The 15,179-nt window shown below is 44.7% G+C and overlaps 2 protein-coding genes and 1 pseudogene across 6 annotated transcripts in view; 1 reads left to right on the top strand and 2 right to left on the bottom strand.

Moving 5' to 3' along the window:
- FRMD5 (FERM domain containing 5) overlaps window positions 1-15,179 on the bottom strand; it is a 250,884-nt gene that overhangs the window by 25,144 nt on the left and 210,561 nt on the right. For all 4 annotated transcript variants that reach the window (XM_039888279.1, XM_039888278.1, XM_039888277.1 and 1 more), the window contains exons 3-6: window positions 11,724-11,766; window positions 11,415-11,493; window positions 3,326-3,423; window positions 1,164-1,287 (exon numbers count right to left, since the gene is read on the bottom strand). In XM_039888279.1, coding sequence (XP_039744213.1) covers window positions 1,164-1,287; window positions 3,326-3,423; window positions 11,415-11,493; window positions 11,724-11,766 — 344 coding nt within the window. The remainder of the gene's footprint in view (window positions 1-1,163; window positions 1,288-3,325; window positions 3,424-11,414; window positions 11,494-11,723; window positions 11,767-15,179) is intronic.
- The window catches only part of WDR76 (WD repeat domain 76), a 114,042-nt gene that overhangs the window by 78,448 nt on the left and 20,415 nt on the right, over window positions 1-15,179 (top strand). The window contains exons 14-16 of one of the 2 annotated variants that reach the window (XR_005658529.1): window positions 11,162-11,276; window positions 11,939-12,076; window positions 12,184-13,350. The gene's annotated coding sequence lies outside the window, so the exon portion shown is untranslated. Of the gene's footprint in view, window positions 1-11,161; window positions 11,277-11,938; window positions 12,077-12,183; window positions 13,351-15,179 lie in introns of those variants that run through there. The other variant, XR_005658530.1, reaches the window with a different exon arrangement.
- LOC120581124 (uncharacterized) lies at window positions 364-482 on the bottom strand (annotated as a pseudogene).

Genomic DNA, 15,179 nt, shown 5'->3' with positions numbered 1-15,179 from the left:
TCTGGGGTCAGGGTAGGAACTGGTTTAGGCTGAATATTATCATTAGAAATATTTTTTATCAACCTTGGGCATTTTTCTTCTCCAGAAAGGTAGTTACACAAACATTTTAGAAGATTAAAAATAAACCGGATTGGTATGATGGCATGTTTTATTTTACAACACTGCATTTCATATCTATCTTTCTTCACGGTTTATCAGTTTGGGGAATCTGTGCTCTAGTGTGCTACACAAAGTGGAGCCCCCAAACTCTATTGTGTTTCTTATTATTTTTATTTTATTTTATTTTTAATGTGAGGCGACCCTTGGTTGACCTCACGGATTGCAAGGACCTTGTCAGTTTACAATCCCCCCTTTTTTTTTTTACACCTACAGCACCTGGTCTTCCTAGGTGGTCTCCCATCCAAGTACTAACCAGGCCCAACCCTGCTTAGCTTCCAAGATCAGACAAGATCGGGCTTGTTCAGGGTAGCATGGCTGTAGACCCGAGTTTCTTTTTTAAATCAATCTTTGTAGAAAATTCTATTTCATATGGGTGAAAGGATGAATTAATGCTTTCCGATGTAATTAACTATATTTTGGGTGAACTAAGAGAATCTGAGGACAAGCCTCTTGCTTCTCTCCTCCTTCCCTCAGTGCAAGGATGTGGGGTTGAGTGAGTCAGTGCTGAAGACAGCCCCTGAACCAAGTACCCTCAGGGCACCCACAGCATTTATGAATCAGGCCAGCCCTGTGCAGCCCCATCCACTGACCCAGAAGCCACCTGTCATACTGCCATAGACTGAGGGCAGAGGCTTGCTCATTCACATCCCCATTCAATCTTTCCTCTCTTTTTTCTTTGCTGTTTCTTTTATTTCTTTTCCTTTTCTCCCATTCATGCCTTTCCCTTGTCTCTTTGTTTATCTTGGTGATGCAAATACCTATGAGGCCAGTCCCTCTCCGTTTTCTTTACTATATGTCTCTCTTGCCTCTAAGCCTCAGCCTACACCAATTTTCTTGGAGAGTGAGCCCACAGGGCTTGGTGCTGTGCTGTCGGTGAATCACTGAAAACGGTACATCAAGGGTCAGGAAGGCTGGGTCTGCAGGGGCAGAGGACACAGGGCAGAGCTTGTGTGCTCCGACTGTGGGAAAGACAGCGTCCTGGGCCTGAACTGAGTGTCACTCACCTGAGTTCTGTCTTGTGAATCTCAGCAATTTTCCTTTCTAGCTTCTCTGAATGTTTAGGGAAAAACTGGAACTTGGAGCTGTAGCCTTCAGGGTGTTTCCCTGGGTCATAATCTCCAATCTCCGCTTGCAAAAGGAAAGTAGAGGAAAATGGTTGTGGAGATTAGCAAAGCAACAGAGATTAACATACAGAGCAAAAGTCAAAGCACACATCGGATTAACAAAGAACAGCGGCTCTCGAGCATGGCCGTGGGTTGGGCAGAGGGCATTCCCCTCAGGAGTATGTCCACCTTTGTTTTCCCAGGTGTGCACACTGGGTTGATGTCAAATCTAAGCAGAGAGACAGTAGAAAATAGAAGAGGGCCTGGGGACAATGCTCTTTGTGGCAACACAGGACACTGTGAGCCTGATCAAGAAGACAGAACCTCTTGGGTCAGAGTCAGATCAGAAATCTCACTTTGAGGATTTTAGCAGGGACACAGCAAACTGATAAATGAGCCAAGACCTAAACTCAGAACTTCACTCTTAGTCAAACCAAATCATATCGAGTGAATACATTTGAATAAATATTCATTGAGGGCTGACCAGGTGCCAGGACTCTTGGAGAGGACTGCAGACAGGGAAGACTGGCTGTAACCAGAAAGGGACACTGAGGTCAGCAAAACCAAGCCTGATGGCTGACTTCTCAGCTCCCTGCAGGGACTGGGGCTTTCTCCAGCAATTCACAGAGAGAGTCCATCTCTCAAGCTGCTAAGATCTCAGATCAGTGGACTTTGGGCCCATGGTGCTCTCCGTGATGTGTTCCTAGGTGAGAACCCGTTTTCTCTGCTCTGTAGGGAACAGCATTGGTAGGTGAAGAGGAAGTATGTTAAGAAGTTCTAGCTGCTTTGTGGTCACCCTTTCTCCTTCGCTAGTGAGAACCATGACCAGTGCAGAGAGGAGTCTGGAGGGAGGAATAAATATTAAGGGGGAAACATGCCCTCCTCTCACAGCTGAAAATTGTGCTTCCAAAATACTTGGGAAATTTCATTGTTTAGCAAGACTAAAGGCCAAAAGTCTGGAGTGTCCTTGAGCCATGGAGTCATTTATTATAATTTTATTTAGAAAGCTCCAATTGAAAATCATCAATGTTGGACATCAGTTACTTCCTTAAAGAAAAAAAAAACATGAAAAATTCAACATGGTTGTCAGGGTAAACTGAAGGAAAGACTAGAGTTTAAAATCACATTTAGATCCAACCAGGTTTTCATTTAAAAACAAAAGAGGCATCTTTGGGTACCTTAGAGTTGGCAAGCACCTTCTTGTTTAGGTGATATTTTTTGTTAAACAGGAGTCTGAGACGTCAAAGTTGTAATGGACTGACTTTCACATTCTTAACGCAGCTGTGATGTTTTTCTTGCCAGAGAACTTTAGTTTCTTATTGGCAAGGATTTTCCAGGTTCTCTTTTACAAAAGAGTTTCCCAGAATTCACAGACTGCCAATTAAGAGTTCAGATTCTTTGATGGAAACTTCTTGATTTTCTTGCTATGGTCCAAAAAAAATCCAGTGACAGTTTCAAGCCTAAGAACTAAAAGAAGTCTAGGAAATGGCACTCAGGAGTCCCTTGCATTTCATGAAAGGAGAAGGGATTATATATGACGCGTGAATACCTTTTGCACTGATTTTGGAAGGAAAAAAAAAAAAGCAAGCCAGTCTGGGCACCAGCTGCGTACAGACTCAACTCTACCTTATTAGCATGTTAGGATAATGTTTGTTACTTGGAAACACATTTTCAACTTTGAGCACTCTGAACAGAAAGGGCTCTGAAATAGATACTAGAATTCTAAGATGCTTCGCATCTTTGAGATTTGCAAGAAAATATAGGCAAAAATGGATTCAGATTACTCTCCAGAATTTCAGTACCTTTGTTAACCAAGGGTGCAGGGAAACCCCCAAAACACAGTCAGAATGACTTGAAAGGGCTGGCAGAAAGGGCTCAGGTAGTGTAGGGCTGAGTGGTCAGAGCTTCGGAGTCTGGGTAATCTAGGTAGAGTCCTCTAATTTGGACTCTGCTTCAAGGTAGATATATCTGTGTATATCCAAGAAGCAGTCATCTGTGATAACTGAAATAATGTAATCAGTACTTAGCATGAAAAGCAAATTTATCCTGTCAAAAGTCATTACCTTGAAGGATATAAGCTGCTAACAAGGCAGCATCTGATGTTTTGCAGAGGAGGCGGCCATGGTAGAGATCCCTTTTGATCTGTAGGAAGACTAAATACCTGGAGAGAAAACAAAGAGGAATTATAAAGGATTTCTCTGATTGCTTTAAAGACAAAAATCTCTGTCAGGACAATTTCACTACATTAAAAAACTTCTCAAAACATACCACAGAACAAATACATTTTCCATTTCCCTGAAGACTCTTTCAAGTACTTTGCCCCAAACTGATTTGAGTTCCAATTCAAAACAACCTGCCAGTCTCTTTCCGTAGCTCAAAACAGAAATAATGCGTACTGGTAAAAACATTGTTTCTCCAGTGCTGGGCTTTGGAAGGGCCAGTCTGGGTCAACTCAGTGTCAAAAAAGAAAACCATGTTGGAAGAGAGGGGCCAATTGGGCCTCTCTCCATCTTGAGCTCTGGGTGACATTCCTTCTTAAGAAGAGGAGCGGTGGGTAATAGCCCTAGGAAGAGTTCTGCCTTGGCTTGTCAAGAGAATCTGTCCGTCTATGGTACAGCCTTCGATTATTGGCAGAGGTCAACCAGACCACTCAGAATTTGAATAAGGTGTGAGAAGAGGTACAGGTGAAGGAAGCACAGAAACTTGTGGCTAGCATTTCTTCAAATATAGAAAGTTTCACCTCAGCTGGAAGGAGCGTATCAAGAACAACAGCTAATGGTAGCTGACATGTATTGGATGTTTACTATCTGCCAGTTCAGAGGCTATGCACTTACATGCAATAGCTCATCTAATTCTCACTTTATACTTTGAGATAAGTACTATTATTATCCCCTTCCCCCTTTTTAAGATAAACTGAGGCTCAAGTGATTTTCACATGGGCACACAACTGGTAAGTGGCAGAGCCAGAATTCAAATTCAGAACTTTCCGACTCCTGAGGTTGGCCCTTCATCACTGTGTTATACTTCCCTCCTTGCAAGAAAACTGCTTCATAGTTTATAAGTACTCGGGTGGACCCTGTCACAGTGGAATGGAGTTATTAACTTCCCATTTTGAAATATCTTTATAAGGAATGAGGTCTCTGATGTTCATAACCTCACAGGTACCCTAGGAAGGGCAAAAGCCAGGGCTATGAAACCCTTACGGGGGTCACCTAACGCAGTGGCTCCTTGACCAGGGAGGCACCTATGGAGGTTTAAAAATGTCTACAAATTCTTTGATACTTCTCATTTCCAGAGGGAGAACTTAATTCCCTCCCTTTGAGTGTGGGTTGAACTCAGTGACTTGCTTCTAACAAACAGAATAAAACAGAAGTGATAGTGTCTGACTTCTGAGACTAGGTCATAAAGTCATCGCATCTTCCTCCTTGTTCTTTCTCTTGGATCACGCATTCTGTTTGAGGATGCTCAAGCAACCCTGTAGAAAGGTCCATGTGGTGAGGAAGTGAGGCCTTTTGCCAACGGCTAGGAAGGAATTGACACTTTCTGCCAAGAGCCAGGTGAGTACACCATCTTGGAAGTGAATCCTCAAGTCAAGCTGTCAGTTGACTGCAGGCCCAGCAAACCTCTTGACGGCAACCCCCTGTGAGACCTTGAGCCATGACCACCTAAGCCACTCCTAATTCCCAACCCACAGAAACTGAAAGATAAAAAATGCTTATTAGTTGAAGCTAAGTTTTGTGGCACCTTTTAAGACAGCTACAACTAACTACTGCATCCCTAGTAGAGTAATGGAGATGTAGTAAAATTCCCTTAAACTCCATCGGTCTGAATTTGGGCCCTCCCTAGACAACTAGAGGTTGCCATTGCTTCTGTTTTAAGCTTGAAGAATGAAACAGGATTCTAGGCTCACTTGAACATGTGAAAATGCTCAAAAGAAAGACTACCAATGACAGTACAACTTCTGGGATGAGGCAAGGTACCAGCAGGTGACTCTGAGAACCTCAGGCTTGGTGATTCACGTAGTTAACAAACATGAAGGAGCAAGCAAACTTCTTCTCTCCTAAGGCCTTGCTACTCACAGTGTGGCTCACACATCAGGTAGCAGCATCATCAGGGAGCATATCAAGGAGCTTGTTGGAAATGGAGACTATTAGGCCCACCCTAGACCTACCGATTCCTTTTAACAAGATCCCCATGTGATTTGTGTATAAAGTTCAAGCATCCTTCTAACTATGTCAGGATGGACAGCCCTCCTCCAACCAAAGGGAAGGTGAGTATTACAGTCTGGAAGTTAATGAGAACTCCCCTCCTCACCTCAACCACCATCACCAACCCTACTCTGCCCCAGTGTTTGCCAAGAAAAACCGAAGGAAAAAGAAGCCATGCAGAGTGAATAATTAAGATGGATCTACCAAATCAAGCTTGTCTTCACTCTGCTTCCCACAGTGAAATGCCACTCAGTGTGTGGGAGAAGGAGATGGGTGGGGATAAGGGGAGAGGACTTCTGCCTCTTGCTGTTCCAGCTCTCACCACCTCCCACAGGCTTTGGCAGGATGTGGAGGCAAGCCTTTACCCCTTACTCGCCGATCGCTCCTCCATACCTCTGTGCTTACCTGTGTCCAAAATTCAGGGACAGCACATACTAGACTAAAGGAGATGTTTCAAAGAGACAACGAGGCTCTAGGCAGTGATTCTCAATGTGGTGAGAACATCCCCCAGGGGAACACATCAGAATCTGTGTATGTGTATAGATGCTCCTGGGTTGGAAAAAGCCCCTTAGAGTTTGTCATTTGCTCCTTCCCCACCTAAGAGTGACATGCTCCTACTCACACTGAGAACCACTGTTTTTATGAGGCATCTTTGTTGATGGGTGCATGACAGGTACCTCAGGTGAGCTGGAAAGGAAACAAGGCTGCATGGAGTTTCTTCAGAATTCTGTTGGTAGGACAGCTACAGGGAGGTCAAGGGTAAGGTCATGGGAACATTGTCAGGCAACAGTGCCGCAATTGGAATGGCAGGGAAAAGGAAAGGCAAGTTAATAACTTAAAGAAACAAATCACAGTCTTTAGAGGACAAGAAGAGATGAGCTCACGAAAGAATCAACTGGCAGCTTCCAGGGAGAGAGTTGTACTAGGTGTCCCCTCTTCTTTTCCTGCTTCAGTGACTTTCACAAGCTTTGCGTTTTGTTCATTTAAAGAGGTGACTAACCAATGATTTGGTGGTGTTAGTCATGAAAGTATATCCCATATGACTCATAGCATTCTCAGACCTAGTCCCAAGAAACCCTGGCATGTTCTCCCCTGCCACACCTGGGCCTAAGAAAGACTATCTTGTTACGTGAGGCACTGCCATCAGGGCCACTGTGTTGCCAGGCAGGGGATCAGCTTACTGGGGCCACCCAGGCCAGCTTGCTCCTGATGAACAGGCTGGTTGGGTTACCCAATCTCAGGAACTGAGAATAGGAATTACAGAGCCTAATTCTCTCATTTTGTAGCTAAGGAAGTAGAAGTCCAGAGATGTAGAGTGACTTGTCTGAGGTGACACAATGATCAGAATCAAGGAAGGCCTCCTGACTCAGCGCCTGATGCTTTTTCTATCTCTGTGATAATTCAGTTATCAGGCTGCAGAGACGGGGGTGGGGTGAGGGGGAAGTTCCTAAATGAAGTGAACAGAACTCCGTGTCATCAGAAAGAAATCCCCATTGGAGCCAAATGAGAAATCAGCTTTAGGCCAGATTTAAGACAATAAATTTGCTCCCTTAGGACACTTTTTTGAGGGGGGCAAACTTTGTCTATCTTCTTCTGTTCTCAAGAGGCTTTACTTCACCTCCACTATGTTTTAATGCCTGTGTTGTCCTATGTTGATGGAGGTATGGAACAGGACTATCCAAAGGCAGAATGAGTGAGAGCCTAAAAGATGGCCAGGGAAAATCTGAGTTTTTCTGTTACATGTACATCGCTCCAAAGCACTGGCTTTTTTGATATCAGAGGGTGGGGATAAATCCACAGATATTTCCAGAATTAAAGGTTTTGAACCCTGGGAAGCACTGGCAACTTCTGAAGCGTTTCCTCCAGAAGATCTTCTGGCCCCACCTTCCTGTCACTAGATTCTTTGCCCCTGGCTTCCTCTATTTCTACCATCCTTTTTCCTACCTATAAACATGTTTAGTATGTCTTCCTCCCTCATACGAGACTGCAAGCTCAGAGACTCAGAGGCTATACTTTATTTGCTTCTAATATTCTACCAGGGAGCCCAGACATCCTGTGCCTAGCTCACCTACTCACCCAGCCATCTAGTTCTGAGCACTGACACGTGCCAGGCATCGCCACAGATGCTAGGAGTAAAGCAGGGAACAAAACAGAGTGTCTACTCTTATGGAGCTTACATACCAGTGGGAGAAACAGATGACAATAATAACAAAACAAAATAATAAGAATGATTTACTGAGTGCATGCTATGTGCTACACATTGTACTGTTTAACACAAGCGGTCTCATTTAATCCTCACAACAACTCTACAAGGTGACGACTGTTTTTTATCCCTGCCTCATAGATGAGGAAACTGAATGATTAGAGACACTGTCGATTGCCTTGTCACATAGCTAGTTAAAGAAAAACCCGGGATTTGAACCCAGGTCTTTTTGATTCCTTAGCCTACAAGGTCAGCAAACTACAGCTTGCCACCATAGTTTCCAGTGAAATAAAATTTTATTGGAACACAGCCATACTCATTCCTTTATATATTGTCTATAACTGTTTCTGCTCTACAATGGCATAAATGAGTAGTTGTGACAGAGGCCACAGGACCCCCAAAGCCTAAAATACTTACTATCTGGCCTTTTACAGAAAAAATTTGCCAGCTCATCTTAGCCTAAGCTGAGCTCAAATGATGTTCACCGAAGGTATAAATAACCTAAAAACTCCATTCATTTATGCATATATTTGTTCATTCTATTAACATTTTTTTGAGCACCTGCTCAAACATGTGTCAGGTGGTTTGCTTCCTGGGAAGGTGGGGCTCCATTTGTACTCGGTTTCCTTCCATTATTTGATCTTTCCAAAGAGTTCATACACCTGCAGTTCCTGTTAAAAGCTAAATCTGGTGCCTAATCCCCATTTTCTCTGCCTCGTCTCTAGCTCAGACAAGAAAATCTATTTATTACTTTAAACACTGACAAAAGAGATTAATCAGGATTTGGCAACTAAATTTATCATTTGGGGAGAGTCCAAGAGATAAATGGAAGCACCGTTCTTTACTCCTTACTTCACCCCCTCCTCTCAGCCTGGCTTTATGGGAATGGCTGAGATGGTGCTGAAATTTAGCACCAATATTGCTAGGAAGAAACCACACTGACAGTTAAATTAGTTTGGCAGGAAAGTGGTGCGGAGGGCTCTAAGCCAGGAATGAATTATGGGTACTGAGTGAGGCCAGGGCAACTGGCTCTCTTAAGATCAGCAGGGACATGTGAATGAGGAGAAAGATGTAGGTAATTCTAAGGCCTCCACAGAATGCCTCGGGGAGGGGGAGGCAGGAAGGCTCCACATCAGGCCCAGGTACCCTACCCTGTAGCTCATACTCCTGATAAGGCTGGGAAACTGCATTCTAGGGAAGGAAGGCTGGTGAGATGGAGAGCAGGGGCGAAGCAGTCGAGGATGGCACAAATGCATGCAGATCGGGGAGGAGCTCACACCCTTGTCCGTTGCCTTGAAATTTGCTGATTTGGTGAGAGACCTGGCTACGTTCCTCCTGCTGTGCTGACCAGGACTTGGGTGATTACCTGGGATGGCTTTCTCTCCCAGTCCTCAAGTATTAGCTGCGTAAGTGTTAGGACTCTTGCTGGAGGGGAAAGGGGACAGAGGAGGAGGACAAAGAAAAGCCAGAGTTAACTGTGCCTCTGCAGAGCCCTTGGGGTCCATGGAGCACATAATTGATCTGGCAGTAAAGAGATATTGAGCCTTGGCTCAGTGCAAGGCTCACAGTGGGGGTGTATTAAGAAGCACAAGACATTGTACTGTGGTTAATCCACTCAATAATTCTACGAGGTAGCTATTACTATCCTCGTTTTATAAATGAGGAATCTGAAGGCCAGAGAGGTTAAATATTTTATGTCCAAGGCCACAGAGTCAAGGAGTGACAAATAGGATCTGAGCTCCCAGGTCTATGCTGCTTCTCGGGAGGAGGGTCTGCACATTAATATTATGCAGTGACATTTGATTTAGAAAAGTATACTGTTAAGAGCTCCTCCTAAGGGCCAAGTAACCATATATTTTTGTCCTTTAATCAAATCGGAAAGCTTTTTGATTTGTGTCTGTGGTGCTCTCACTGGGTTGTATTAGACCAGTCCCCCTTATCCCACTGTTGGTCCAGTGAGGTGCAGACCACGCAATCCTGACGTGTGGTGTTAGGAAGCAAGGTCCTAGGCTCGCAACAAAGATGTGTTAAATTTGCTTGGACATGTGGACAGTAGTACAGACTTCAGGTCTGCCCTGGCATCATCACCTCTTTCAACACAGAGAGTGAGAGAGAGATGTACACTCAGAGCTAAGGCAAACACTGCAGAGATCGTGAGTGAGGCAGGCTAGTGCTTTGCCAAAGCTCATCTCTGTTTACGTTGTTAACCAAAGTGGTTCTACCCTCACGGTCCTGCCCAAAGCTACAGGATTGCTCATTAATTTGGAAGAGCTTGGCTTCTAGAAGCAAAGAGGGAGCCACATCCACTTCCATGTGGATGAGCAGAGCCTGTAGTTTTCATGCCCAGTAAGGAGCACGAGGTTTGGTTCCAACTACATGCTCACTGTCCTCAGTGTTTCAGAGCAGGTGGGTGTATGCTGCTCCATGCACCTGGAGGAAACGACTTTCCTGATCCTTCTGACCTGATCGTAAGATTGCCGTTGCCCTCCACCAGGGCCCATGTGAAGAAGCCACTTTCCCTCCCTGCCCACACTTCTTTGCCTCCTTTGTACTACTTGATCCTGTTTCTTGCCCTTTTCCCTCCCTATTTCCTCATTTTTCTTCTCAAGAGAAACTTTTGCTCTTTTTACCTGATGTAAAGATAGTGGCATACTCTTCAGAACAGGAAGTGAAAATAATTCTATGTCCATCCTTCCTTCCTTCCTTTCCTCCTTCTCTCTTCTTTTCTTCCTTCCTTCCTTCTTCCTTCCTCTTTCCTTTCTTTGGGCTTTTCCCAAGCAGTTCAAGATCTAGAAGTAAATCTCAAAGCCTTATGGGACAATCTATATGACTGGTGATGGCCTCATCCCAGTCTGTGCTGTCTCCAAGATTTTAGGAGGTGGGTAGAGCTGGTACAGCTGTCTCTTCCTCAGCTCTAGGATTCCCTGGCATGACCTCCTCACCCACGACCCCACCCTCTACAAGGTAACATTAAGGTTTTGCTTATGTCAACATTAGATCTTTCTCATAAAAAAATTAAGGATGCCTGTTACGGAGAGTTCCTGAATCTCTGAGGCAATATTTTTAGAGTGAATTTGGCTCAGAGACACAAAACCCTGGGGAAGCTTTGAAGCTCCTATTCACTGACCCTCTTATAAGATGGTTGTGAGCACAGAGGTTCTTTTTCATCCTCAAGTGGTGCTGGATGAGATAGGATTCATTCCATGCGGCCGTGTGCTCTCCACAGAACATAATGCCCACAGTAACGAGTTTATCACGGACCTGATTCATCAGCACACCGACGTTTCCTGCTTGCATTTAAAATCCTCAGTATTTCCCAGCTCATCTTTCAGTGTCATGCTTTGGCATTTCCCAAGTACATTAGGCCACTGGAGTCTATTTCAATCCCCTTCTAAAAGCAGCAACACAGCCCTCTCCAAAAATGTTCACGGTGGCCACATCACAGGTAAAAGAAAAAAAAAATGCACTTGATTCATTATGTATTCCAGATCCCTTTGTGGATGACCAATTCAAGATGAAGTATTCACGCTTCTTGGAGGAAAGAAGCACACTCTTGCAATTCTACTGAGGGGGTGAGCAAAGAAAGCATATGGAAATACAGAGGTAAGGTTGTATTTAGGAAGAATTCCTTGCCTATAAGAGTTAAGAGCTTCCAAAATAGAGCATCTGAGAGACTAGAGTCCCTCTCTCCTACCCTTTCCAATAGGCCTTAGTGGCTGAGGGAGGTGTGTTCAGCCTCACCTGGTTATTTCTTCTTTCAGAGCAGCAGGGTCTGCAGGGTAAAACTTCACACGGAAACACATGGTGAATGGAGGCTGGGCTGCAAAGAAAAAGAGGTGCCCATCAGAGAAGACCCTCTAGCTCAGAGATAACTGGGTTCCACTCCCCACCAGGACACATAGGCCTCTGAACCCTCAGAAGAAAATCCTCAGATGTTTAGGGCAACTTATACTCAGAACAGTGGAAAATCACCCAGAGTTACTACATGCAGGAGGCTTCATCCCACCCTCCCCGGGGTGGGGCTTGAATCTTTCCTTTGAGAAGACTTACATCTCAATTGCTTCACCACAGACTTTGTAAACTCCAACCAATGCTGAAACAGAGAACAAGAAAACCCTGATGAGAAGCAGTGTCAAATATAACTTGTTTTATATAGTTTAAAAAACCAGACAGATTGTAGCCCAGGGTGAAAGCAGCCTAAAAGCTTATGATATGTAGGCTGGGAGAGTAAAGAGTGATACTATTTTCTGAAATAAACTGCCCAGGGAACCAGCTGTGAAGGAGAGAAGAGTTCCAGCATCGGATGCCATTTCTGGGCCTCCCTGGCAAGGCCACCTTCCAAAGAAGAGTGCCAAAGTTCTGAGCCATGTTTCTGGTATACCAGCGGGCACAAGCAAATGCACGTACGTGTGATGGGCACGAAGTCCTGTCTGGCTTGAGGAGGGAAATACTGACTTTAATGGGTTGTGTGTGTTTGTGCTATGTGCCAACTTTTTTTTTTTTTTGGCAGGGGTGTGGAGACAGAGGCTATTGGTAGCAGCTCTAGGAAGTACTGACAGGTAGAATTTCATAGATGGTGAGAAGGCAGGGATGGCTGGAGTGTATTGCATCTCTGAGTAACATAGATTGCCAACCCCTGTGCTAGGGATACGAGCTCAGAATTGCTTGGCATCCAGGGATGTTTAAAGTCTGTCTCATAAGATAACTAACCACAACCGATGTGTAGGATAGTATTTTGTCACCCTTGGATTTTCATAGAGGTAGGACTTAGTAGCAATGCATTTTTCCAATGGGGTAAGGAAGCAAGGAGACCATTCTGTATCTGTTTTCCAGTTCTACATGTTGCTTTATAAAATGCATTATTGACGTTTGCTACTTTTATGCTAATCAGGAACCGTGACAATTTGCAGAAAACTAGAACTACTGTTATTTGGGGTTTGGTCATCTGGGGTAGCTTAAAACCATTAGTCATAAGCTCTATGAGGGCAGAAAACTGTCGTGCTTACATCGCATCGCCCGTGTCTAGCAGCGTTCAATGTGCAGCTATTGAAAGGACAGAGGAACTGGGTCCATACCTACCTCTTTTCCGGTTACTTCCATTTAGTGTAACATCTTGGCAGAGTCCTCCCTTTCTCAGGAAAGCAGCCAGGGCCACGCAGACGGCATCCTGGCCTCCCTTGATTCCCAGCTCTCACCTTCTGGGCTGGGCCGTTGGGTCATGCAGTTAATGGACCCACTAAGAGCCAGTTCTTCCGTCAGCTCCACATGGATAATCTAAGCTGACATTCTGCTCTCTTGCTTCCTCTGATCTGAGTTCCCATGAGGCTGGCAACTCATTATAGCCACTCAATGTGGTTAAGAGGTCCTTCTCACATTACATGGCCCACTGCGGCTCGCTTCACAGGGAAGCAAAGACAAGAAATGAAATTGCATGGAAACAACCGGGTTTCCAGGCTGTGCTGGTGAAGGCAGAGGAGGCCTGTCTGTTCGGCATACACCGGAACTTCGTACAGGGAGGAGAACTCAGCAAGTGTCTGGGACTCAGTAAACAGAACACCTCAGACATTCCACTGATAGACTAAAATAAATAAAGAAAGATAGAAAATAAGAGGAATGACTTGTGGGATCCATTATCAGCAGAAGGAAGATGGAGCTGAATGACCAAAAAAAAAAAAAAGACTATTCCCCTTGGCAAGAGCTGGAGAGGGCCTTTAGTTTGTATTGGAGTAGAGCTGAAGAAAGGAGTGAGGCTGGAGATTAGGAGGCAGGTGGAAAGGGAGTGGAAAGCTGTCATAGCTTGTCCAAGAGATTTTAAAGGTCTGGTAGATAAATTTTGACAGGATCCCAAGAATATGGTGGTGGCCAGAGTTACCTCTTGCATCTGTCTGGCTAAATCTTGGATCCAGAGGATCACTAGCAAACTGCTAACCAGGTTTTGGAGAGGAGGGGTCTGGAGAAGTGGAAAAGGAGATTTGGAACAAGGTGTTTGATCCTATATTTGGGTCAATGGGCCAATGCGATGCAATATTCAGAGGCTTGAAAGGGTACCTCCACCTTGAAAGGAGAGGCTGAGAGCAGGCTGGGGGGCCCTGGGCCTGAGCCAGGAACAGGGGAGAGTGTGCGTGATGGCAGCATCTCCAGGAAGGACTAGGAGAGTGCCCAGACCCCCTGGAGACTGCTGCAGAACAAGAAGTGATGGGATGGATGTAAGTGCTGGGCTCAGACTGCCTGATGCCCCAGGGATGGAGCAGAACCTCACACTCTGGGGCATCAGGGGAGCTGGGGAGCGTACTTCCTCCATCTTTACCATGAATCAGTAGATCTAGGATGACAATTCTTTACAGGTCCATTCCCCCACAACTCTCAAGCCTCCCTGCTCTCCTGAACTCCTCAATAAAGGCACAGAATCACAGAGCTTTAGAGGCTCTCAAGTATGAATTCAATGTGGAACCTTAGAAACCATGCGGTCTCTGGGTCAGGCAGGACTGAGCCGGAGACAGGTTTTGCCACCTGCCTTGAGCAAGGTGAGACTTTATTTACTCATCTGGAGAATGGATAACGTAGTTGTGGGTACTCATCTCATTTGTGGTGATGATTAAATAACATATGTGAAGCTCTTAGCTTAGTGCTTGATACAACTTGGCTGAAAGATTTAGGTTTGTGCTCAGTGCAGAGCCCAGCACACAGCAGCCACTCCACAAATGTTTATTTCTCCTTTTTCCCATTTCCTTATTTTTCTGTCTCCTTTTGCTTTTAATCTCTCTTATTCTCCCCAAGCACATTCTGACCTAACTTAAAAATAATGAAGAAGTCACATTTTGCTCTGTTTTCTTCATATGCCGCTCTATTTGGGAGATGAAGAGACAGACCTTGGGGTAACTGGCCTTCCTTCTTAAGGAGAGACAGTTCGGACCAAAAATAAAATAAAATAAAATAAAATTAAACAAATAAATAACAACAAAACCCTTTGTAAAAATAGTCCATCATCATATAGTGAATGGACACCTACAGCATGTGAGGACATAAAGCTCCTGGTGTAATGGCACTTTTTGGAGTCTCATACTATGGTCCAGAGCTAAGGACAGTATTTATGTCATGACAGTGAAGCCTTTACAGGGTGAGGGGCTGACCTCGACACTACTCCCCAAACAATGATGATGCTCAAAATTCTGCTGAGCCAGGAGGAATGAAATATGTCTGCAGAAGTGGGACAGGGCTCGTCAAAGGAAAGGAATACAGTTCTTCTGATTCTTTTCTAAGGCTCATATGTTTAGCATAAAACCCTAAATGGGATCTGGAGACACAGTGGCTCTGAGCATTAAAGAACGAACCAGCACTTGACTCTGGCTTGGTGAGGGAGTATCCATTCATTCATTATCTGTGGTCCTGGGCACTGTTGGGAGGCTATACCCTCTGGAGCTCCCTCCAAGTATCCCTGGTAGTGACTGAGATGAAGCCCATATTTAAAGTTGTGAAGAAAATTAGTGGACTCATGAAAGGGGGCCC

This window comes from Pteropus medius, unplaced genomic scaffold (assembly GCF_902729225.1).
Source record: "Pteropus medius unplaced genomic scaffold, Ma_sr-lr_union100, whole genome shotgun sequence".
Classification (NCBI taxonomy): Eukaryota; Metazoa; Chordata; class Mammalia; order Chiroptera; family Pteropodidae; genus Pteropus; species Pteropus medius.
This window is presented reverse-complemented; position numbering and strand designations above follow the sequence as displayed.